Source organism: Limanda limanda, chromosome 12, assembly GCF_963576545.1.
Source record: "Limanda limanda chromosome 12, fLimLim1.1, whole genome shotgun sequence".
NCBI lineage: Eukaryota > Metazoa > Chordata > Actinopteri > Pleuronectiformes > Pleuronectidae > Limanda > Limanda limanda.
Genome location: NC_083647.1, coordinates 9,318,984 through 9,345,147, shown reverse-complemented (window position 1 = coordinate 9,345,147; position 26,164 = coordinate 9,318,984). Strand labels below are relative to the sequence as shown.

The 26,164-nt window shown below is 40.7% G+C and overlaps 3 protein-coding genes across 4 annotated transcripts; 1 reads left to right on the top strand and 2 right to left on the bottom strand.

The window, feature by feature from the left end:
• The first annotated feature begins 481 nt into the window (after positions 1-481).
• On the top strand, positions 482-5,809 carry tmem54a (transmembrane protein 54a). Its single transcript, XM_061083289.1, has 6 exons — positions 482-596; positions 2,425-2,621; positions 3,593-3,652; positions 3,963-4,157; positions 4,253-4,390; positions 5,490-5,809. Exons 1-6 carry the CDS (start codon positions 584-586, stop codon positions 5,643-5,645), a joined length of 759 nt encoding a protein of 252 aa, XP_060939272.1. The 5' UTR covers positions 482-583; the 3' UTR covers positions 5,646-5,809.
• Positions 5,810-5,943: 134 nt separating this feature from the next.
• Positions 5,944-11,107, bottom strand: LOC133015334 (probable histone deacetylase 1-B). Of its 2 annotated transcripts, none has more exons than XM_061082509.1 (14): positions 10,984-11,107; positions 10,195-10,307; positions 9,673-9,790; positions 9,500-9,574; positions 9,251-9,389; positions 8,972-9,113; positions 8,766-8,858; positions 8,553-8,661; positions 8,287-8,427; positions 7,679-7,787; positions 7,402-7,532; positions 7,141-7,311; positions 6,980-7,031; positions 5,944-6,885 (listed from the first exon to the last, which is right to left on the bottom strand). In XM_061082509.1, the coding sequence occupies exons 1-14, from the start codon at positions 11,033-11,035 to the stop codon at positions 6,858-6,860; spliced, it is 1,473 nt and encodes a 490-aa protein (XP_060938492.1). In that variant the 5' UTR covers positions 11,036-11,107; the 3' UTR covers positions 5,944-6,857. The 2 variants fall into 2 exon arrangements, with proteins under 2 accessions (XP_060938492.1, XP_060938493.1); XM_061082510.1 differs by lacking the exon at positions 10,984-11,107 and adding an exon at positions 9,957-10,054 and having other exon boundaries at positions 10,195-10,263.
• A 993-nt stretch (positions 11,108-12,100) lies between these two features.
• On the bottom strand, positions 12,101-25,699 carry lck (LCK proto-oncogene, Src family tyrosine kinase). Its single transcript, XM_061082558.1, has 13 exons — positions 25,547-25,699; positions 23,465-23,577; positions 22,837-22,897; positions 21,479-21,569; positions 20,294-20,392; positions 20,063-20,166; positions 18,895-19,044; positions 18,640-18,792; positions 17,617-17,796; positions 15,399-15,475; positions 13,008-13,161; positions 12,712-12,843; positions 12,101-12,593 (listed from the first exon to the last, which is right to left on the bottom strand). Exons 2-13 carry the CDS (start codon positions 23,570-23,572, stop codon positions 12,373-12,375), a joined length of 1,530 nt encoding a protein of 509 aa, XP_060938541.1. The 5' UTR covers positions 23,573-23,577; positions 25,547-25,699; the 3' UTR covers positions 12,101-12,372.
• Positions 25,700-26,164: the final 465 nt, after the last annotated feature.

Genomic DNA, 26,164 nt, shown 5'->3' with positions numbered 1-26,164 from the left:
AACTGAATTGATGAACTTCAGAAATAGTAATGAATAAATGTGTAATTTAAAGAAAAGGGAAAACAAATCCTTCCTGAATCCTTAATACCTTAGATTTAATCTCCTTGAAAAGAAGAGGGACCACAGTGGGGCACATGTGGTGAGGATAAACCAGCTGAACAGACTGTGCCAAGATGATGTCCCAACACTTGAGTGAAGCAACCCACAGTCTATAACCTGGTGGGGGGTTATACATATGTAAACCATAAGGTATAGACTGATTTAACACTTTAATAAGTTGTTAGTATGAGTAACTGTAAAGACATGAAACATTAAAAACGGATCTTTTCATCTGAAACAAATAAGAGACAAAGTAGTAAACATAAAACCGGTTTCGTTACTAAAGGTAAAGGGGCGGAGCTTGTGTACAGGTAGGTGGTAGGAGCATGCGCACACTTGACTGTGTGCGTGCGTGTGTGCGTGCAGGTGAGCGTCAGTCGAGGAAGACAGGGACACACCAACAGCTGCACACAGTCAAAAAGCTGCCGGAGATGACTTAATACAACTTTTACACTGATGTGAGCGGAGAGGACGTAAAGCCATCATGGTTTATTTAGGTAAGTTCACTTCGAATGGGTTAGTTTCACTGAAATGCGACATGTTGTGTGTGTGCGTGTTGTGTGGTGAGTGTGAGTCCTGTGTGCCAGAAGTTTTAGGCGTGGTCTGTTCAGTTGTAAACGGAGCTCAGAGAAGAGACATAGTTGTCCTACATGTTCCCTCTATGTGTGTGTGTGTGTGTGTGTGTGTGTGCGTGCGTGTGTGTGTACTATTTTATTCCAAGTTTCCCCTAAATAAAAGTGAAACCTTTGGGTATCTGTTGCACAGGATTATTGATTATGGGCTATTGATGGGTCAGGTCCATAATACAGCAGTGGCATTCGTGCTGTATTTCCTGTATTTACAAAACAAACGAAATAAGGTCAAAAGTATCAAAGATCTCCAAACAGAAGGAAAGAAAAACGCTGACCAACTGTAACTATCAGAAAATATAACATAACAAAGAAGAGGTACTACGTTTTATGAATACACATTCAGGATATGAATAATAACAACTATTCATAGAAAATGTTTAAACACAACAACTGTTTAAAATACAGAAGTGAGTACATGAAAAATAATTATAATTCTGATTCTAAAGAATAATGTTAATAATAAGAGTATAATAAACAGATGAAAGAGCAATAATAACCCGGCATAACAATTATATTCTGGAATATTCCTTCAAAATAAACGTTTTTAGCTGAGACTTAAAGAAGCCACTACCCCAGACAGACAGTCTTATTTCCTCAGACCATTCATTCCAAAGAGTTAGGACCCTGATGCTCTGCCCCCCATAGTTTTCAGCCTATAATTCAGGAAGTGGCAGCAGAACCTTACCTGAAGATCACAAACTCCACAGAGGTGAATAGGATATTAAAAGATTTGGGACAAGGCCATAAAGAGCCTTAAAAGTAATCAAGGAATTTTTTTTAATCAATTAATCCCAACCTTAAACTGGGAGCCAATTTAAAAACAAAACAGCAGACGTGATCATATTTCTTCAGTCCAGCTAAAAGCCTAGCTGCTGAATTTCTGTAGAGACTGTAAATAATATATATCATATTATAGGGTTCCTGATTTTTTTCAGTATGTGATATTTTGCACTTAAATGGTCGCAAACATCACACATACAATATTATGACCAAAAACACAGCTGGTGTTTCCATAGCACCCACCTGTAGGAATAAATGAAACCGAGCTGGAATCCAGTGTATGTCTCCACCTGACCTCCCCCCCCCCAGGCCAGCTGACTGTGGCAGTTAATGTTTCAACACCCCGCCCAAACCATTGTCCTGTTTGGTTGAGGGAGGAGGGGACATGAAGTGGACTTTAAGGGTGGGTAGGGGGCTCACATGTTCCCCCTCAGAGGTAATGGATCTTAATAGTGGAGCAACACAATCCCCCGAGACCCTACCCTCCCCTCTCTGAATTGTCACCATAGCTTCAGCAGCTATATGGTGGATGACATCATCAGATGTCTCTGCAGGGGTGCGGGATACATACTTATATACTCAAGTGTTGCTATGGTTTGCTTAACCGCTGGTTAGCTTCCTGTTCGCTCTGCTGCGACCACAACGTCAAGTCAGCTCCCAAGTTGTCGGTGCAGTTACAGCTTGTTCTGTATAATAGATGATGTTTAATAAACTTATGGTCATGCTCTTATTTCACCTTGTTTACTCAGTCGGCTCCTGTCAAGTGTTTACATTAGAGCCTCATGCTTCACTCTGACTATACAGGCTGCTGAACACAACCTACAATGCAATCACTATTTAGTCGTTTGAACGTTATATTTTATAACAGAGTTGAGTTTATGAGGTCTAAATGACATATTTCTTCTTCCTGTAGGAGTATGCTGTGCCAGCCTCAAGGACAACAAAGCCCTGATGAAGATGGGGCTGGGGCTGGTGCTGGTGGGCCACGTCAACTTCCTTCTGGGAGCACTGGTGCACGGCGCTGTGCTCAGGCACATTACCGGTAACCATCAGGCTCGCACCATGGTCTACGCCATCTCTAACGTTTTGGCCATTGTGGCAGGCCTCATGGTAAGTGGTAGCACAAAGGAACTTAGAAGTTATTTGGTATTACTTTTAAGGTTTAAGGCTTAGCCAAAGACTTTACATAAAGATGGACTATGAGTTACAACCTCCTCCCACTGTCCAGAAATACAGTGGTAATATCCTGGATACAAACGCCGCCATCTTGGTTATAAGAAGCCAGAAGCTGTGTCTCAATTCAGGTGCTGCAGCCTTCGGAAGTCTCATTCTAACTTGCCAACGGAGATCGCCTCCTTCCTGGCCCATGTAGGCTAAGAGATCTGAACCCAAATGAGACTTGTGTGGTCTACAGAGGATTTACATTATCTGTGTCATCAGCTCATCCCATCCGTATTGCTGTTACCTAGCAACAGAGCTGAAGTTGGACATGCTAAGAAAATTTGAATGCCCCTTGTTAGGTGTTGGGCCTCTCATTGCTTGCCGGTGGCATTACCACTTTGAAAAAAACAGTTGATCAATGAATCCTGGGATTGGTTGGGCGGAGGATGACATAACTCACTAAAACTAAACTGAATGGAAAATAAACATTGAACAGACATCGGTGTGATAAGACCTACCTAAAGTGATCTTTTGAAAATGTATTTGACATGTACTTTGACTTTTTATATGGTCCATATCCCGTCCACTAACATGGAGGTGGACGGGATAAGGCCTATACAGCAGCCAACCACCAGATGGCGAACAAGATGCTTTAGCTTCACTTTTTGGCAGCTGTCATGTTGTCCATCTTTATATGCAGACTATGGTTTTGAGCAATAGAAGATATTAGTGGATAATGTATTAAAATAGTTGTACATACTTGTTTAAGATAGTATAAGCAGGTTATACTCTATGTATTATATCTTTTTTAATCTATAACTTGAACCATTGTGAGTGGTATTATTGCATCATGTATAATTTATCATGTAATGTATGATCTGTCTGTGATTACTGAACCTGTGACATCTTGTGTCTCTCAGGGAATCATAGGAGGGATAACCGCCATTGTGTTGTCCAAAAACAAGAGGAACAGGATCCTGGTAAACAACTGTTCCCCTCTGTGACACAGCTCTCCCTCCTCCATCTGTCATTTACCGGCTCTTGTCGGGACTTGCCCTTTGTGTTGCACTGAACGCATGGTGTGCTTTATTTAAATGAATGGAAGGAATTTGCATACATGTTGTATCAGCTTCACGCTCCTACTTCCCTTTTACACGTTGGTTGATCTTGGATTTTTCTAAATCCGGAGCCATGATGGGGCCACAATTTACACAGAGGGGACAATTATATATTATATATGTTTTATTTTATACACTCAAAAAGATATTGTCATGTTATTTGTGTTCACAGATGTGGGTCCTGTTGGTCTTCGCCCTCCTGGCCGGCCTCCTGGCGGTTGCCTCCAGCCTGGCCTTATCTGTTTCTATTGTAAAAGCCATAATTAACAACGGCAAGGAGCTTTTAACTCACTGCAAGTTTTCTGTTAAAGACGTTGACTCTTCCAGCATCACTTACGAATGCCCCTTTGACCCCACTCGTGTATATGTAAGTTTACCACAAATATTGACCAATTGATTATTTTTACAATAACTTGAATTGCTGTAAAAACCTGGACATTTTTTGTGTGTTCATTCCATCAGACGACAACAATCATTCTGTGGGTGCCTCTGATCTTTATGTCGGTGGTGGAGACGGTGTTCTCCTTCCGCTGCTTCGCTGCCTGCACTTCATTCCTCTACCTGTGTCCGTGCAGGAAGGAGCCAGTCCAGGCGAGAAGGGTAAGTCACCGGCAGAGCACCGACTCTGTCCACAGTGTTAGGGTTAGATAGACCTGCTGCATGTGTGTTTGTGGTGTGTGAGAGCATAGAGTGTGTTATGTTTCCTGTGCCACATTATAGTGGGCTGCTCAGGAGGAAGAGTGGGTCGTTCACTTACCAGAAGGTTGGTGGTTCGAGACTTGGCTTCACCAGCCCCAACGCTGAAGGGTGTTTTGGAAAGGCACTGAGCCCTAAACTGCCTGAGACACAGACAAAGACGTCAAAATATTTGGTGTGGCTTCACCCCTCACCTGAATCGTTCAGATAATTGCCTCTGGATCTAGATCTTTTGTGTGGATCTGCACCAAACTTCAAAAACTCATAAATAGCTGCACCAATCAGCTGGGTTCCTCTCTGACTCATATAGAACATCTTTAAACCAAGTTTCATGGCGATCTTTTTGCAATATCTTGCTGACAAACAGACAAATCAAAGGACAGCTGAATTACAATCTACTCACTAAAGACGAGGTTTGTATTTTTTACAAATAAAATCAGCAGTTGCCCATCCAATACTCAGACTGTCTACAAATATCAATGTGACATTGACTTCAATACAGACAGTGGTTTAGATCTGCTGATGAGACAAACCTGAGGAGGACAGTGTGGTAACTGGGTCCCTCATCTCATGTTGTCTCATCATCACATGGTTGGATATTCAAGCACCAGCATCATGAACAGTGGCTGCATTTATTCAACATCATTGTTCCTTTTAATCCCAGTCCTCACAAATATATGGTAAATACGACCAAACATACTATTTAAAACCTTTTCAGTCTAGGAAACCATTTACACTTTTATCTGGAGTGATATAATGTCCGTAAATGTTGTGCCTGGTTTTTAAGGAATTGAAAGTGTTTTAAAAGTTTTTCTCCAACTTGTCATTTTTCCCCGAGACTGAAAATGTGAACAGCAATCTTGAATTAAATCTTAACTTTAATACATTTATTCTTGTACCCATGTTAGGTTAGGGATATTGTACAAACATAGTACATTAGCTAAGCTGAGGTCATGAACTTAATTGGCTTCTCTGTGACATCACATTTCGTCGTCTGATTCAGGTGCGAATCCAAAGGAGAATCGAAACCCCGACGCCGGCACCAGACCCAGAGAGAGACCTTGAAGCTGACGCTGAGACTGATGCTGAAGCGGAGCCAGTGGAGCAGGACGAGCTGCTGGACGGCAGCACTGGAGTCGTGCAGAGCCAGTGGCTCTGAACAGGATTAACCTAATGACATAGGTTGTAAACTGCTGGGTTCCTCTGTGAAGATTTTGTATTTTACGTCTGTTACACACTCAATGTCTGAAAAGGACATTTGTCAGACATCGATATTGTATTTCCCTCTACATCAGTTTGTTTATCTGATCAAATACTGTTGAAATATGTGACTTTGTTTGTATTGATATAAAAATAAATTTCGTCTGTATTTTGACTTTAAATGTTTTTTTTTATTAAAATGCAGACAGCAAATGAGACATCACATTTTAATACGTAATAAAAAAATAACACTTACATATTTGTAGGGCAGTTTTTTATTGTTTAAAAAAAACACACACCAGAGTCAGTCACATTTAAATGACATTAGAGATCTCATGTGGAACACTTTTGCTTATGTTTATCAGAATATAAATATATACAACAAATGAATGAATTCTGGCATGTGTGTCATATTGTACACTGGGTACTAAACAGTACTGCTGGATGGTAAAATATACTGTATAGTACTACACAGTATATTGGACATTCAAGTCCTCAGCATAATACTGAACACAAAACATTATTAATATTCTGGGTCATAAATTTAACAAAGAAAAAGTGAATGTGTCAGAGGATACGTCCTATCATAACCTAAAATATAAGAATGTAAATGACATGTAAGAGGTATATAGGTTTAGATGACCCTCTTAACCATTCTTGGTGACCTTAACAGGCAAGACCAGTGACACAAATGTAATGCAGAAAAAGATCTATTGTACAAACATGCTTAAACTACATAATCAAAAAGGCACAGGGCTAAAGTGGGGGTTGAAAGACATAGTAAAACAGAATAGCCAAAAATACCTATGATTTAAATAAATTAAATCAGTCAGATATATAAAAGCGCACATGTAACTAAGCAATTTTTTACAGAGTTGCTTCACAAAAGGAGGAGGAAGTGTCACCGCTTCAAAAGATTGACAACAAAAATGAGAAAGCATACAAAAAACAAAACAAGACTCAAAACCGCCAGTCCATAAACAGCAAAGTTGAAAAGTTGTCCTAGAAAAACATGATAAGAGCCTCCTCCTATTCAAGGAGAAGGATGTTTCAATACAAAGGTTTAGTCCTTCACTGATTTCCATAGCCGCAGCCTGGGATGATGTTTGATCTGAAAAAAACGTGGGATCCGTTCTGATCAGCTGCACTGGCATCTCTCGGGCTGAGCACCTCAGGGGGTCTTGGATTCCTCTTTTGGCCTAAAGAACCAAACAGGAAAATTATTTGCTGTTCCCATCAGCAACTCCCTGGAAACCAAGGTCAATAGATGTATGCAGATTTTTTAAAACTTACTTTGATGTATCCATTTTCTCCTCCTCCGGCACTTTCTCCTCTGTTTTCACTTCTATGAAATAAAAGAATCAAAGATTTTTAAACAGGATCGAAAAAGTACTGAGTGAATGTGATCTCATATTAAAAAAATGGGTGATATGAAAATAAAAATGAATCGATACCTTTCGTTTCCTCTTCAGCTTTCTTCTCCTTTTCTTCTCCCTCCTTCTCCCCCTCTGTCTTGGCTCGCTTGGCTTTCTTGAAGCTGGCTGCGTTTCTGCGGCCTCCTTCGCCTTCATCCTCAGAGTCAGAGAACTCCTCCTCACATGCTATCCTCTTGTCGTGAGCACGGACTGTGGGTTATCAGAGGACAGAGTTCAATCAGGACATGACGCGAGGACTGCATGATAGTGGAGGAAATGATGAGGGCAAGCGGTGCTTACTGGAGATGCGTTTGTTGGGGTCTTCTTCTTCCTCGTTTTCACTGTCCTCATGTACGGCGTCCTCTGGGATGGCCTGCATCTGGACTCCTGGGGCGTGAGGCAGCATTCGCAAGTTCTCAAACAAGCGCTGCCTGGAAGATAGAGTGTTTTAACCTTTACTAATCATGCGTCAATCACAATTAACCATGGAAGCTGTAACTGGTGAGGACTTAATCAGATTATGCTGTGAAATAGGCATTACGCATGAACAGTTTGAATGGCACCATCATGGACTCACTTGATCTTCTCCAGGTAGTCGGTGGTGTTCTGGTTGGTCATGTTGGAGGGGCTGATGTGCAGCTTGAAGTCCGGCCCAAAGTACTCAAAGTAGTCGTTGTATGGGAGCTCTGTGGAGTGGAGAGTAGGTGTTTTCAAATCTGTTATTACCTCTACTTAGAAGGTTCTGCTTTCATTTACATAATGTTAATGTTCATAAGAGGCTGTTAAAAACTATTTTTATGCATCTGACAAAAAAACAACAACTGTCAATGGTTTGATAACAGAGCTGCAAGATATTCTTATTCCTTGTCTAGATATGACCCCCTATAAAATGTCAACAAAGAAATGTTATGACATCACAGTGACAGAGACGTCTGAAAATAGATGTTATAGTATTTTTTTAAAGTTCTTTGAGAAATAATCCAAGAGGTGAAACCAATCACCTCATTTTAAATGCCGTTTCAACATAATGTGTCTTTTTGTTTGGCTGATTAGTGAGTTTGTCATACTTTTGTCATTATATACAAATCATATCATATTTAACCATGAATTATGCATATGACAGCACTACATACAACACAGCCTTTAATGAACAATTGCCACCACAGAAGAATCGGACAAACTCACCATTGGGGATGGAGGAATCAAGGGCTACAGCAGTTTCATACGTCCAGCAGCGGGCCACGTTACGGATGGTGTAGCCCCCCCCACCCAACATCAACAGGGGCAGGTTGAAGCTTTTCATGTACTCCACACACTTAGCATGGCCTGAACACACAACATGGAATGAAGACAATTTAAAATTTTAGAAAACACTTCCGTTTCTCAGTTGAACTTTAACCATGACAACTACAGACTTCTGTTGCATGAGGAGACATTTTCAGTGAACTCACCTTTGATGGTGAGGTTGAAGCAGCCGAGTCGGTCTCCTGACAAGGAATCGGCTCCACACTGCAGAACCACAGCACTGGGCTGGTACATCTCCATCACCTTGGCCATGATCTACACAAACAACATCATCCACTTTCAAATGTGCATGACCCTTCATAGATACATAAACTTCCAAAATATTTTATAAAAAAAAAAAAAAATCTGTATTTCCTTACAGGTCTGAATATGGCTTCATATGACTCATCGTCAATCCCGTCCCTCAGTGGGTAATTCACAGCGTAGTATTTACCCTTCCCGGCACCGATGTCCTGCAGAAAAACATCAACTTTAGTATAACTGGGACAATATGGCTTGTATGTGCAAAACAAAAAAAGAATTCATGGCTTATATGTGCAAAACAAAAAAAGAATTCAAGGCTTACCCTCAGATCTCCTGTGCCAGGGAAGTACTCGCCATACTTATGGAAGGAAACGGTCATTACACGGTCTGTGGTGTAGAAGGCCTCCTCCACGCCGTCGCCATGATGGATGTCAATGTCTATGTACAGAACTCTCTGGTGGTACCTGGGAGGAAAAAAGAGAGGAAATATTACCTATGTTCTTCTGCTTTTGACCCATGAGGATTTCCTTTAGGACAACCATGTCAAGTACTATCTACTCATGGGAAACATGTACTCAAGTTATAGGGCTTTTGCTCTTACTTCAGTAATTCCAAAATAGCCAGGACGATGTCGTTGACATAGCAAAACCCAGAAGCCTCAGACTTCTTGGCGTGATGCAGGCCCCCGGCCCAGTTGATGGCGATGTCCGTCTGCTGCTTGTTCAACTTTACAGCCCCGGCTGCAGCAGAGCGAGAAGGCAAGAATTAACAGGGTGATTCAAATACCAAACTTAACAGATTAGTAGGGCAGTGACGGCACAGCATGTGTGTCTGAGCAGAATAAACCTACCGACAGAGCCCCCCCCTGAGAGCTGGCAGAACTCAAATAAACCGTCGAACACCGGACAGTCCTCCCCAACATTAACTGTAAAGGAATCGCACAAAATTAAGCATTAAGAATATTTCCATTCATGTAAAGTTACAAATTGTGATTAACTTTATCTACATCGTTAGCAAACTTACATCTCTGCATTTGTTTGCTGTACTCAGACATGTTGTCAGGTCGGATTGAACGCAGGAATTTAATGTAGTCGTCACTGTGGTACTTGGTCATCTCCTCTCCGCTGGCTTTGTGCGGACGCTGAAACACAAGAGGACAAAATGAAGGTCCAGGGAAAACACATGGGAAAAGCAGGTCCAGTGATTTCCTCCCCCAAGGAGGTTATGTTTTTTTACACTTGTATGTTTGTTGGTTAGTTTGTTTGTGAGCAAGATTACGCTTTAAACTACTGGACAGACCACAATACCTGGTGGAGGAATGTGACAAGGGTCAGGAAAGAGGCCATTAAATTTAGGTGCGGCTCCATAAGGCATTTTTTCACACTTTCACCAATAGTTCATGGACCTTGATGAAAAAAAATGAGGCATGTTAAGGGGACTATATCTTTAAGTGTGTGCAGCTTGATTGGATTTAAGCTGGATATTGGTCATTAGCGGAGGTATGAGTGCTTTGGCTGTGCAAAATGTTTGTGTTATTTAACCTACGTATATCTCCATCTTTCTGTAGAGGCCATAGTTGAGCAACAGGTTGTGTGTCATGCGGATGCGGTGGGGCTTCATGGGATGGCCCTGGCCATAGTAATAGTTTCCAACATCGCCTGAAATGAGAAAAGAAAGAAAACACACGATATTGGATTATTTTTGCCTCCAAAAAAAACAAAACAGATGCAAGTAAACAAGAGTCGCGTTTCCACATGCATCACATGATGCACTGGAAATATAAGTGGAGGTGTTAATCAATATTCTAATATCGCTATGATCAGACCGATCAGATAAAATAGTGAAATCAAATCTCTATGAAACTCCGCGCACTGCACACGCACACACTCACGCTTCATCACCGTGCACAGACAGATGAGAACAAGCGGCTGGAACAAGCTGCTGTGGAGGCAGCGACACGGGCCATTTTAATGTTAGCTTAGTGTTAATTGCGGCGACAATGAAGTACTCGCGTCCCCATTGTTAGCACGCCAGCTAGCGACGATAACTAACCCGGGTTAAGTGATGCGGTCTGGTAGATACACGTCTAAATAACACACCGGGGATTAAACAGAGCATTTGGGGAAACAGGGTAGATGTAATTAGCTCGTTAACGGTGTGTGTGCTCTCTGGTTCGGACTGATGAGAGCCGCCCGATGCTGAAGCTAACCGTGCTAGCTAGCGTGCCCGGTTAGCATGAGGTGAAGTCGAGCTGCGACCTTCTGTCGGCGCCAAGCGGCGGATCCACCGACCCGAGCCCCGGCGGAGCCACGGCAGAACAGCACAGACACTCACCGTCGTAATAGTAGCAAACTTTTTTCTTTGTTCCCTGGGAAGTGAGCGCCATCTTGGTCTTTTAGGCTGCGTCTCGCCTCTCGCTCGCTCACACACTCACACACCGGGAGACAACACAGCGACGAGAGGCGGACACTTTGTATGGGTCTTATGAACCGGGTGTCGTCTGCTGTCGACAGGGGGCGACAGAGTCACTCTGCCGACTCAGTCCGTGGCCCCAAGCTACGGAGGGCACAACTTTTAGCCAATTATATCCATATCATTTATGTAATTTTGGTCCTCTATACCAACATATCCATCTATCTATCTATCTATCTATCTGTCTATCTATCTATCTATCTATCTATCTATCTATCTATCTATCTATCTATCTATCTATCTATCTATCTATCTATCTATCTATCTATCTATCTATCTATCTATCTATCTATCTCTCTCTCTCTCTCTCTCTCTCTCTCTCTATATATATATATATCCATCTATCTATCTATCTATCTATCTATCTATCTATCTATCTATCTATCTATCTATCTATCTATCTATCTATCTATCTATCTATCTATCTATCTATCTATCTATCTATCTATCTATCTATCTATCTATCTATCTCTATTTCTATCTATCTATCTATCCATCTATCCATCTATCCATCTATCTATCTATCTATCTATCTATCTATCTATCTATCTATCTATCTATCTATCTATCTATCTATCTATCTATCTATCTATCTATCTATCTATCTATCTATCTATCCCTCTATCCGTTTATCTATCTATCTATCTATCTATCTATCTATCTATCTATCTATCTATCTATCTATCTATCTATCTATCTATCTATCTATCTATCTATCTATCTATCTATCTATCTATCTATCTATCTATCTATCTATCTATCTATCTATCTATCCATCCATATGTCTATCTGTCTGTTTGTCTATCTGTCCATGTAACAGTTTCTTGGCAGCAGTTCAATTTATGAATCATTACTTTTTGTTTCATCCTCTTTGCAGGTGACAGAAGCTAAGTCAGCCCCTCCGATAGACTGTGCTGCGTTTTAAATTGTGTGAATTCTTCTGATTCTAATCAAACAATAAACAGCATCCATGCAAAGGTGAATTTTAAAACATTTATTAAACAGAAAATGTAAAACACAGCTCCAGCCGTTGGACAGTATATACATGTTGATATATAAAAGGAGCACCAGGAGAGCATCAGCCAGTCCTCACTTTCTTCATGGTGATCACTCCTCCCCTCCTCAGTCGGGCACTTCAGATAATTTTGATGCAGAAATAAAGTACCTTTATTCATTAGATCTCAGTTCGTATTCTATCATATTAAAGGTATATATCAAACTCCAGCATCACCCTCAAGACTGCAGTGGCCTTTATGTCTTTCTGCTCATGCAGGGATCTTCCTGGTACTGCCTCTCTGTGGCAGTGAGGAAATCCTCCAGAACGCTCCTCAGGTACTCGAAGGTGGGCCTGTCGTCGGGGGTCTCCCTCCAGCACATGCCCATGATGTTATAAAGCCCGTCCGGACAGTGCTCTGGCTTTGGCATCCTGTAGGCCCGCTCCAGGTTCTGGATCACCTCTGGGTTGGACATACCTGCACAACGGGTAAGCATTTGATATAATGTTAATCGAAATTATAATCTAGAGACTAGCTAGACTAGAGTTAAAATTATTTTGTGACGGACTAGACAGAATACAGTAAATGTGTTTACCAGGGTAAGGTATACGTCCATATGTCACTATTTCAGTGAGGAGGATCCCAAAGGACCACACATCTGATTTTATGGAGAAGGTCCCGTAGTTAATAGCTTCTGGGGCAGTCCACTTGATGGGAAACTTTGCACCTATGAACACAGGAGAAGAGACATTAGGTGGAGCCACTGCATAGATATCTAACGTATCCTTATTTTAACCTTTCAAAAAAAGAACAATAATTTACAGCTTGGACAAAGGTTCCAGGGGTAATAGTGTGATTTAAGTGATCTTTTGTCCTGTGTGTTATTGTTACCTTCTCTAGCTGTGTACTCATTGTCCTCAATGAGTCTTGCGAGTCCAAAGTCTGCAATCTTACAGATGTGTTCATGGGACACGAGGATGTTGGCAGCTCTCAGGTCTCGATGGATGTAATTTTCCTGCTCAATAAAGGCCATTCCATCTGCCACCTGCAGGGGACAGCACATCATCAGACAAGCCATCAATGTGTGTGTGTCTATGTGTGTTAAAGCTTGAAAAACCTGGCTGTTAGGTACCTTTGTGTTTTAGCGGTGTTTAATGTTGGACAGATGAACTGAAATATTTCCAATCCTGGGAGTCTACCATTTCCTCAGGTCACTTTCATTTACCCTTTCTACCTCCGTGCTCTGCCTACACACTCCACCCAGGTACACAGCTGTGCCTTCGCCACTTCCTGATACTAAAACCTGTCACCCTCTGTGTTTTAATGTCATCCTGTCTCTACCTCACCACAGACTCATTTAAATCTGCACAAGTCATTTTCACAGAGGCTGACCTCACAGGGTGTCTATTGAATGAGTAAACTTGTCTGTCTGGTGTCTAAACCAACCACACCTATCTGGGGTTTTATATCCGGGTTTCATGGTCCAAATATGAAAGTCTTGGTGTGTATAAAGTTCAGGTCACAAGAATCTATCACATAGGTGTGATTGGTCCTGAGGGTCTTGTCAGAAAGCTGAGATCTACATGTGTTTCTGCGCGGTATTTGACAAACTCCCACAGTCGTTATGACTCAGACACCTTGACAAATCTTTACTACCAGTTCCATTCATTTGATTGTGACCGGAATCTGTGCAGACACACTTTCCAATACTGCAGCAGAAGAACGGTTATTAATCACATGAATTTTTATGGTTATAGTTGCTTGCTTGCTTCGAGCTTTCACCACATATGTCTACAGTGCAGGTTGGGTGGCTTGGATGCATCTTTCTATCACCACAAACATCTACAGGAACTCTACCTCTCCGCTCCAAGCTCTGAGGCTTCACTGAATTTGTCTACTCCGAATGAAGAAGCCTTTGACTTGCTAGACTCTGTAACTTCAGTCTATCTTCCTGTGGTTGTGTTTTCCGTTCCCACACCTTAAGTCACAGTTCCTTTACCGACATGTAACATTTGAAGGTAAACGTTAGTGTGGAACATGATTCTTGATGAACCGTCATAGGCCGTAGACATTAAAGATAGACCTGTTTTTGCTCATTTGCTTTGTTGCAAAAGTAAGATAAGTAAATTGAAACCACACTTGTGTCTGTATGCTAAAAATGACCCAAGGACCCAGCAGTTGGTACGTAAACTTAGCATTAAGACTGAAAACACTGGGAATAAGCTAGTTTGAAAAGTCCACCAACAACTGTAAATACACCAAACTGTGGTTTTACCAGAGTTAAATGGCCAAGAGCGACTTTGTGGAGCCTGGCTGTGTAACAGATAGTCATCAGTATTACTTTAACCTGCAATCTGCGTCCATCTCAAAACATTTGATATAACCGACAACATTTTATTTTTTCAGAACGTAAATGCATAACACTAACTCTCACTAGGAAGAGATTCTCAATAGTTGTCACTCTTGGCAGAGTTATCACAGGGCACCCTATTACTCCACCAAGGAGATTCTAGTTTAGTCTGCCTTTGTGAGTTAGTTAGCAGGATTATGCAGAAATACTAAATCAATTCCATCAAATTTTGTGAAGGGGTTTAGCAAAATGTAACCCTTTAAATGTTCCTGTGGATCCAGGATATGTTTATTTCAACTTTCTTTAACATAGATCGTTCTTTTTTAATCTAGGAACAATTCAGGGATAATTCATGGATCTTGATAAAAAAAAACAAAAAAACCCGATATCTATGAATGTGTGCAATTTGCTGCTGATCCAAAATCAAAAGCTGGATGCACTAAATTTAAATGAGGACTATTAATGGGACTGTTTGGCCTTGGTGGAGGACAACTCTCTACTGAGTTGTTTTAGGTAGAGCGGTTGAAAGCATCTTATTGTATCATGATGAAAGAAAACAAGACAAATTCTGAAAAACTGATTGAAAAATCCGCATCACACAAACGCTGGAACCTAAGTGAATAACTTAAAAATATAGTGTTGTCTAAGACATTGGTGAATTTGTCCTTTATTAGGACTGTTTGGCAATAGCACAGTTTCATTTCTGCCACAGTGTCCAGACTGACATAATTCATAATACACACATGTGCACACACAGCTGTGTTGCTGTCACAAGATTCGTGTTGAGTGTAAGCTTCAGCAAAGCAGAGGCCAGTTTCCTGTCTGGGAGGTTCATGCTGGGAGAATGGAAAGTGAAGAATAACTGAAAGTCTATCTGGTAAATGCAGTGTAGCGAATATAGAACTTTGATAGTAAGATGAGAAATGTCTTGCCTGAGATGCCATGTCTATCAGAGTGTTCATGGGCAAACTGCTTCCCTCCGTTGTTTTCAGGAAATCCACGAGGCTCCCTGTAAGACATCATATACAAGCTTTATCTCCTCAGGAGTCATTTAGTACTTCCTGAAAATAACAAATGCAGGAGCAAGTAGATTAAGAAACAATCAAGGGTTCAGTTTTATCAACTGGAAAACAAAAGTGAAGTCTTGCTTTGTTCGGAAGACTAAAGACATGTCCCCATGTCAAAAACATCATGATTCCCCACAGACATATATAGACAGACCAGAATAGAAGCTCAAATCAGGGAACATAACACCGTGAGGAAGTACGCAAAGCATCATTAAAGGCTGATGCATCATCTGTGACAGTGAGGTCTGTGTTGAGCTTGATAAGGACAGGACAATACCTTTGCATACCGGCTTACCAAAGGCCAACCAAAGGAAATACTTTTAGAGGAATGACTGTGCCAGGAAAGAGGAGGCATAAGTCCGGAAGACTGCTTTTTGAAGTCTGAGAGCAAGAGGAGCACTCTTTGTCAAGGTCACAAAGGGAAGCTGGGACGACACGCCTGTTCTTTTTCCATCTTTGTTGTCTCTGATAAAAAAAGAAACCGAAAAGATGGGAACTCCGAGCAATCCATTCTCCTGACAACAGAGGCCACGACTGTGTCCCATCCACACGTGGATGCCAGACAAAGAGGCAGCCTCATGTAGAACCACTGCTGGTGGTTTACAGGCTGCTCATACAAGACCATACAAAGGAACGCCATTCTCTGCAGCTGTGGGGCTGGTGTTGTGCTTGTGACAACGTTTCTCTATGCGTTTCATCATTGTTTCTCCCAGAGAAGAAGAATTAAAAAGACTAATCAGGTTAAAAGGAAATAGATGTGTTTTATACTTACACTGGAAAAAGAAAATTGTTATCGGTAACAGACAAATGAATAAAGACTGTTTAACTTAAAGTTAACAAGTTTAAGCGAAACAATTGTTTGTTTATGTATTTTTTATGTTGGTCATACATTTTCTTTTTTCAGCGACGATATGACAGCAGCATTGTGGCATCATGCATCGAGCAGTAATATGGAAAGTCGTCTTCAGTCCCTGTTTTTGTACAATTATATTTCTGATTTTGTGTAATTCTACGTAGCCTAAGAAGAAAGAGAAAAAGAGGAGGATCCAGTGGCAAGATACTGATCAAACTGCCATTGTCATTGTTTAGAATGCTTCATAGTGTTCCAACACTTGTGTTCATGTGTCTGTGCATGTGCCTTAATACAGACTCTGGACGGCGGCCAGTTCTCATCAGGGGTCTCGGTGAACAATAACATGGTGAATCACCCTCTCCTTTTTTAACACCCCTAATCTCAGACTGGCCAGGAGAGACTTCCCCTTGGTGAGTAAACACCAGTGAACAGTTTGGAAGGGTCCGGAAAAGAAGTGAGAGTTCATGTTTGCGTTTGAACATTTTAGCACAGAGTAGCGAATACGGGAGGGTCATGAGGAGAAGCTGAAAATAGCCTATCAGAAGCCGGGCCACTTCAGCAGAGCAGCACGCTTTGCTGCTCCCTTATTTAGGTTTGCAACTGCAGCTGCATTCATGTCCAATCATGGGAGATAATTATACTGTGTAGTTGCAGTAATGTGCATCTTATCTCACATCGTATATATCAAACTCAGATAAATTGCAAGGCAGCTGTGGTTGTGTGATCAAAAGACATTCAGCTCATTCAACATGAGTCACTGGACTGAAGAATAGGTGAAGAACGAAATGGGGCAGCCCAGTTTTTGTTCAAACATGTTCTCCCAGCCAGCGTCCGATAACAGATCAACATGTTTGATCCTGAGAGTATAACACTCACTATTTGTCTTCACTGCAGGCACAGAACTCACCCTGACGACACTCTCTCGTGTTCGAGAAAAAAGGGGTTGGATGTTAAGGAAATTGTTTTTCCAGGCAGGCTTAGACATATTTTCCTTGCCTAAACTGAATTGGCAGTAAGCTGGGATGATTACAGAGGGATTTCTTTTTAATTTACCTTCAAATGAGGAATCACTTCTTGGAAATACCCTGGTGCCAGGTTGCCCATTGCTTTTGAGGCTTTCAGTGATCTGGAATCCTCTTTTTACATTTGGTATTATCAATTAAGTGTAACATTCCCGGTGACAACAGATATTGTATATACTGGTGCACTGTATAAACATATTGGACGTACCATTCTCCATGAACTCCGTCACAATAAGAATCGGCTCCTGGGTAACCACGGCAAAGAGGCGGACGAGGCGAGGATGTTGCAAGTTCTTCATCATGTTGGCCTCAGCCAAGAAGGCCTCCACCGACATCGTGCCAATCTTCAGCTTTTTAATTGCCACTTCCCTGTCATTATTGTATTCTCCTGTAAGCACACATTCAATTTAAACAGCAGTCAGTCTCTGAAGTACACTGTTTAAAACAAGACTACACTTACACCCATTATAGCAGCTCTTCAGGTCCTTGACAAAGGATGTTTACTGAACATTACTGACAACACTCTATCACTGCATCACTGTAAACACCATGTTTACACTGAACATCTTATCATTACATGTAGCAATACCGGGAATAAAATCATATTCCATTGTGCTCCATCATTTTGTATCGGCAGTGGAAACTATAAAGGATGGTTATCACATATCTTCAAGTCAACTGCCCTCCCATTATGTCCACTACACTCCCATTATTCAAATATGTCCACAGACCAATGTTTGGCTGAGAACAGTGAAACAAATACAGTGCCATGCAAGACGATCCTGTAAATAGAAAGTGGCTGTGACGAGTTCCATGGCTGACAATGTTTAGCTCCAACACAGTGGTTTGTTTGAGACGTTGACCAGAAAATACCCCTGCAAATGACTAATAAGGGGGTTGACGCAATACTCCGTAATAACAATATGCATTTGAGCAAGTATTGTTCAAGAGACAATTCCTCCCAAAAGGGTCACGGAGAAGGTAGATGATTGTAGTTTGAGTGATGTCACGTCATTCCCCTGCTAACCAGTAAGGACTTGTAACTGTGTTACAAAAAACCTTTCTGGCCCAAAATTGATCAAGCAAACAGGCTTCGCACATTAGCTGAATCTGTGCAAAATGATTGTCAATGCTTGGAAAAATACACAATAATACCTACATATTCTATCCCTCAACCCACCACCAGCTCTTTAGTCTCCCTCCGTCATCTTTCATCATCTCTGACACTCACCCATCCACACTTCTCCAAACTGTCCTGCTCCGAGCCTGCGCACCAGCTTCAGGGACTCTCTGGGAATCTCCCACTCATCCTGCCACCAAGGCTTCTGCGGTGCCCTCGACTGACACGGCTTCCCCAGCTTTGTGCACAGTCCATCTGTCTCGCCTGGATGCCAGAGAGAGAAAACTGGGTTAAAACGAATTCAGATGGGGACCCTGTACAGTGATCTGTAATCGAGTGAGTCATTCCTCAAGAGGCTGTACGCACGCGTGTGATGTTGGACAAGCTCCCTCAGCGAGCTAAAGGAGATCTTGGCTGTGATGTAGAAGCCACCGTTGTCCATGTTGCGGATCCTGTAGTGCTTGACTCCTTCACCTGTGTTGTGGTCCAAGTCCCGGATGGATAAGGAGTAAGATCCTAGGGCACAGAAGAGGCACAATCTTATGTGAACGGGTGTGCATATTTCACTGATAGATGAAACCGGAACTATATTATCGTGCAACATGAAAAAAGGTTGATGGATTTTTTATTATAATTCTTGGTCCCAACTTGATTTGGACGATAATCATGATCTAAGTTTTGGAGTTTTACGTAATTCTTTGGGTGAGTAGATGTAAACAGGAAGTCTTGCAAAAGAGTCAGTTTACTGTGGGCCACCACATTACATGTTGTAAGCATTTTTGCTTTACATTTTGGCAAATTAACATTATTTCTATTACGCTAAACCAGCAATGAGCAGCTCCTGTTTGCAGTGTACCAATGGATGTGGTAAGAGCTACAAGAGCGAAAGAAAATCTAAAAAACGGGTTCTTTAAAAATGTATGGAGAATAGATTGCGTTGCTTTTTCTGCAACTTCAAAGAGATAATGATTTGAAGATTTTTATGGCGACATGATGGTTCCCAAGGATTGATGGAATTGGCTCCTGACCCCCAAAACCACAAGTTTAATATTTACCATTTCACTGTCTAAGATAAGCGTGGTAGAGTCCTAAGAGATGAGTAAGGACAGACAATTCATAGTGGTCTTTTATGGCACATAGAGGGAGAGGTCATCATTCCTCTGTTCATGCCGCATTTCTTAAATATATGGTGGGATGACATGAATGTAGATGAATGTTCCTACGTTGTCTTTTCTCACAGTCAAACAGATAAATTAAGTCTGGAGACAGGAAGGAGTTGTGGGAAATCATTCCGCCCATTTTTGAAACCCTGCCAGTGAAAACAAGACGAGACTTTTCGAGGAGCATGATCTCACTGGTGCTTACACCATCATTGATTGTTTTGTGTTGCTACTTTTAGCACCTTTCAGCAAATGTCACAATGGAAAAACATATTCACATTTCCGGCAGTGAAACCATCTTGCAAAATGGAAAATTTGATTTTGTATCGACAACATGTGAGTCAACGCTCTGATGACAAAAACCATCAGCTCACCTTGGCTTGTTTCACTCTCTCGTATCAGGAAGGAGCCTTGCGTATTCCCAGGAGCGAGGAGGAGCCTCATGGCTTCGTTTCGAGAAATGCTCTTGAAGAACCACCTGCAGCACAAGCACACAGAATATGTGTGAAGCTTTTTTTTTTAACTAACCACTTCCCTTTCTCCAGGGACACAGCATGCACTATACGAGATGAGAACAGAATCATTATGTTTCCTGTGTGACGTACGGTTGAGTCTCCACTGTGGTCATAGCAATAAAGTTGTGTGGGATGAAGCCCTGCTGGCCTGTTGTGAGTGACTCCGCCAGATACCACTCCGGGTCTTCCCTGGATGTCAGAGGAGACAGTAATGATACCATGAGTAAGTTGCAGGTCTGTGATGCCTCACAGCAGTCTAGACCTTATGGGGGATGAAAAGCTACAAAACCAGAAAGCAGCTTCAAAGTGGTTCTCACAGGCGTAGAGCGTTTTATGCTACTTAAATGATCACTGCCTGAAATGAACCATGTTACACTTTGTTGGCAGGTAAATGCCTGTCCTTACATATCAGCACAAGGGACAGAGGAAATCCACTGAGAAATGAGAAACCTTCAATAGATACTTTTAATCTTTAACCACGTTAAACCTTTGGAGTCTGTCAGTAGACTGGTTGAAATAGTTAATAATATAAATAGTTTTTTTTATAACTACCTCTGTCAGGATTTTGGAAACACAGGTCCTAGTTCTCCTCAGGAAACCCCACCCAGCTATGAAACTGTTGACAAGCCAACTCTACATAATCAGTACACAAATTCTAATTAATCTTTTACTGTATCTGCTCAATCGTATTTGTGTAAACCTGGCCCCAGGTTATATATTTTATATATTAAAAAAATTGTTTTGTTTACACTTAATAACAGACGCTGAATGGATGCAGGCCGGATCCCCTAATAAAGGCAAATAAACTTTTTTCATATACATAAAGTCATCTTTTAATTTCTCCAAAAAATGTAGAGCACTACAGGTCTGTAAGCCTGACATTTACACCTATCTTCTTTGATTGTAGGTTTCCTGTCCTTAAGACGTTTCCTTTTCAACTCATGATGTAATCATGTGGTTTATTTTATCTTTTTCCATTTGAGTTTTTTTTGTGTCAGTATAGAGAGAAAAGAAACTTTGGGTGAAGATGAGCTCGATTGAAATGCAGCTAAGTCTCCTGTCAGAAAACAAACCAGGGGCCTTGTGAATACACTCTGTGCACCTCAAACCAGGCCTCTTTGAGGACCCAGGTGGTCTCTGGTCAGGATGCACATGGCTTATCATGCTGCATACACGCTGTGACACATTTAGAAAGATTGTTGAAGGTGAACAGTTATCTGGAGCTGAAACCTGGTTTCCTGCAGCTTTTCTATATTTGATATATCCGCAGCTTACTTGCTGATGATCTTGAGTTTGTCTCCCTTCTCAAAGCCCAGGTCGCCATCGTGGTTGGGTTCATAGCTGTATATGGCCTCCACAAGGTTGTCTGCAAAAGCGATGTTGGGTATTAGTTAAGGTGAAATACACTGGGGACTGTTTTAATCAGGAAAGTTTCGGTTAGCAATCAAAATCAGTTATAGTTTTATGTTGTGTTTAAATTCCTATGATATTGACAAATGGCCACTGTTCTTGCTTCATCCCATGTGAAGGGTTAAATGTGTGATGATTGCCTTATATTGACAATTTGGCGTATCTACAGAATCTTAACTCAATAATACATTTTCCACCAAGTCAAATTTTTGCAGTTATCTTATTAAAGATTTTTCCTGATGAAGGCGTTCAGACATTTATTTTGTTGTTGAGCAGTGAATTGTTTCCTTGAACAGTGGAGTCCTATTATCTTGTTTCCGAACGAATTTTGACTCACAGTGATTTGCTTTTTATACTACGTAGCAGAAAAAGAATACTGCAAGTACAGGAAGATGATATGCGGAAGGGGGGGGGGTAGATACGCTAGTTAACCCTTACACAATTTAAATTGAAAATAAAGTTCAATGCATTCCCAAAGGAAATGTGGGTCCTGGTTTTGACCCTGCAGAAATCAAATGACCTCGCGAACAAATAATCCAAACCTAGGATATTGTACTTGAGCCTATCATATACCACCTTAGCATTTTAAACCCACCCATCTTATGTTCATGTAAGTAACGGGGGGAAGGGGGAAACGCTGAAATCATAAAAAATTTGTAAACAAATGATGAACTACAGGGAGATTTAACATCTGCTGGAAGGCTACTGAGGAAATACGAATTATAAGGAGCTGAGTAGATGTGAAATGAATTTAAACTTGAATTTACATGAAAGTAAAGGAACATTTTCTTTTTTAAATAATCTTTAGTCATTGTATGAACTGTATTATCTCATTGTGCATTAAATTCATCTTCAAATAATACATTACACTGAAACAGCTGAAGATATTACACTCAGTATGTATTTGAAGTCTGTGCTTTATTAATGTTTCTCTGTATGTAGGACAGCTAATGTCCAACCAGGTAAAGCGATTCATTGTCTGTCGCTCATCCATTTCTGTTAACCCCTATTAAAGGGTTTTACTGTGAAGTTTCCCTGATACCAATAATAAGTGTTGTATGTTGTTCACATATTGTAAAGTACATCTGTGATTTCTGATCATAGACTTTATAATAAATATTGATTTAGTTTGTTTTTTTTCATCATATTACATATTAGTAACAATATCGACAAATGCACCAGACTCAGAGACAGACACAGAAAAATGCACTGTATGTTATTACCTGGTAACGGTGATGTGGGGGGTGAATGTTGTGAATGGCAAGGAATCAGCTGATCTGTGTACTGGCAAAAGGAAAACAAGATCAAACTTGTAGCTTTACAAAGAGCAATAAAATATTTAGGTGATAACAACAGATATAATAGAATGTTCACATTTGCAATAAAAAAAAACTAACGCCATAAATTATTAGCGGTTATGTTTTTTTCTTCCAGACAAAATGTCTCTGCACTGTGGCACATGCAGGTGGTTTTCTCCTTTATTCCTCATCTAATGAAACATCTAACTCGCAGCGAGGAAACAAACAACAATAGGGGAGTAATTTCGTTGCCATTTAATTATACAGGCAGGAGACCATTTCCGTCACAGTATGTAAGTTATAACAACTTATCTGGGCCGTGACATACAATAGCAGGTTGTATTTCATAACTATCTTGGTTATTTGACATGAATACTTTCTCCTGTGTGGTTATTCACAGTTATCATTTATAGTTATCGACCCAAATAACCCAAACCAACTCATGTAGAGCTTGCACATGCACTCAGTTTGCAATGTGTGCAAACATAAATACATGTGCATACAAATAAAAATAAAAATAACATGATAGGTACACAAACAACAGTTGACTTACTGGATTGCCTGACTGGGGAGGTATGGGACAGTTGCAGTGTTCACAGATTTCATCCAAGTTCTCAATCCAGTCAGTGTCTGAATAATCCGAACTGCAGTTACATCCCATCTTTTCTGCAATTTAGAAGTTCAAGTATTGATGTAATAATATATATCATTACAAATGAAAAAAAATCTCCAAAATATCTCCAATATTCTAGGTTAACATCATATATGAATAACAATGAACAATGTTTCACTTTAATTGTTACTCTGTGATATTTGTAAGTGGGGAAAATTAAGAGAGTTTCCCTAAACTGCTCTTATTGGCTGTGACTGAGGGCATCGCCTCAAAATGGAGGCTCAGTGGTAAATAATGATCTAATCTAAGAAACAACGACTCTAAGTTTTCATTTTAGATACTATTTTGACTCCGTATGTACATGCACACCACACCCCACAAATAAATGTGACCACTTGCTTTGCTGCAAATCACCTGCCTTTACATGCTCTAATTCTGATTCAGACCTGAATAATAGGCTCTATAAAACTGTACAAATGCTAATCTTGTGTAATCCAATGTCTTCACGTGCTCTGCTCTGTGTTGCGCTGCACAAAATGGCTTTCTCAAGCTCACTTGGCTCCCATTGGAGCCCTCGTGGAACAGGGTCAGTGGGCTAATCGCAGCGGCCTTCTGTCCCAAAAGGCTCCGAGCCGTGAGAAAAATCGGAGGAGGCCTGACCCGGGAATAACCACCCACCAACTGTACTGAGAGCTAAAGACATGAACCACAGAGTTATGAGGAAGTCTTTCTTTATTATTATTGCTATTATTATTATTATCGGCACTCCTACGCCCGCTGGCCTACACTCAGGGAGTCACGCAAACAAAGTCAGCATTTTCCACTGAGGGGCTACACGACCTGCAGCTGATGACCTCAAAATATGCTGCCTGTTATTGTTTGTGAAGTATCATAACAATGAAGATAGTAAGTGAGGTCCATAAGACTGATCATTGTCGACCTCAGTATGTATGAATATATGTATATGTGTGCATTTAGTTTTGATTTCTATATATATGTTTATATATCTTTAAAGCTGACTTCTCCTGCAGTGATTGTAACTGCTAGTTGACTTGGCCATAGTATTTTATACCGAAAAATTTGTTTTATACCCTGTATTACTGTATATATATATGCATATTTATTTCATTCTTATTTATTCAATGTATTAACTCTTCAATGTATCAACTCCTTATTGTACCCTCGGCACCATTGTAAATGAGGGTCTTATTCCTCAATGTGTTTCCGAGGCTTAAATAAATATTCAATCAAAATATCTTTACATAGATCTTCTATATTGATGGCACCAGGAAGAGACAGGGAGAAACTAAAATGTCGTATTTCATGCATAGATAACTTGTTGTCTGTTATCAGTGAAGCTTGTGGACTGATAAATTGATTTATTATGTGATTTTTTTTTATAGAAAAAAGACATTTCATCTTAGGTTTCTTGATGTCGCATCAACATCACACAAACAGTTTTGTACTTAACGTTCAAATTCGCATTTGTTCTTTACACCTAATTGACTTTACCCATATTATCTAGCATTAATACACTGTATGTATGAATTTACAAACCTGTATGTCCATGAAATCTCTCATCTGTTTGAATTATGAACTTAAACGTTAAATTGGACTAGTAAGATACAGGCTTTCATTTATTACAATGAGAAAGCAAAATATTTGTATCATGTGGTCCTGTCGTTTTTGTAATATTGAGTTTTATCAGCAGAGACAATAACATGCCCAGTATGTGAATATGTGTTGCTTTTAACTTTTTTTGTTAAACCATCATCAGAAATATAAGAAAAGAATGTCTCCAAGTAACATGTGGCCATTATTTCTGGATGTGGATGTTATTCCTCTCTACACGACGTTTTTTAAAATACAATGTGTTTCGTACAAAAGTCAAAAGATCAAAACAATCTTTCTGATTAACAAAAATATTTGCTCTAAAACATATAATGACAAGGAAATACATTTTTGGCCATCTATTTATCGATCTCTAACCTGCTGTAACAGAATCAGAAGTTTGATACTCACCTCTCGAAATATGAGCTGTTTCTTCAAACGTCCAATAAAGTCAGATTTGCTGCCATAGAGATCTTCTTTATTTAATAGTTGTTCATTTGAAGGAGCTTTTTAGCATCGAGTGTATTCCTCACCACAGGAGCCTGGGGTGTGAGGATGTCATCACCAGCTTCTCTTATTCTAACTAACTCACAGCCAGGCACACTGATGTGGTGTCTGTGCACACACACACTCAAGAGATGTGTGTTTCCTGTCGTTGGAGGGTTGAGGGTTGCTCTGCAGTCTCCTGACAGGTGCTTACCTTGCAGCTGTGTGAGCAGAGAAGGAACGTTAGAGGCTCCATGGTGAAAAGGGGGTCAGGACAGCACCTTTACTAAAGTGGGAGCCACAACGTAAATGTTCCAATACAGTTAAGAAAGGAGGCTATGATAGGCTCTACGTTTTTGTGTTTGCTCCTCTCTAGAACATTTGTGAGTCAGTGACCTTCAAGGTGTGGAACACCATCGACGTGGGCCTGAGGTCGTGGGTCCACGATGGGGTTCCACAGATCTCATGGTACGGTGGCCATGAGAGGTCAATACACTGTAACTTACCTTACACGTGGAGTCTATTTGCACATGTTTTCATGTG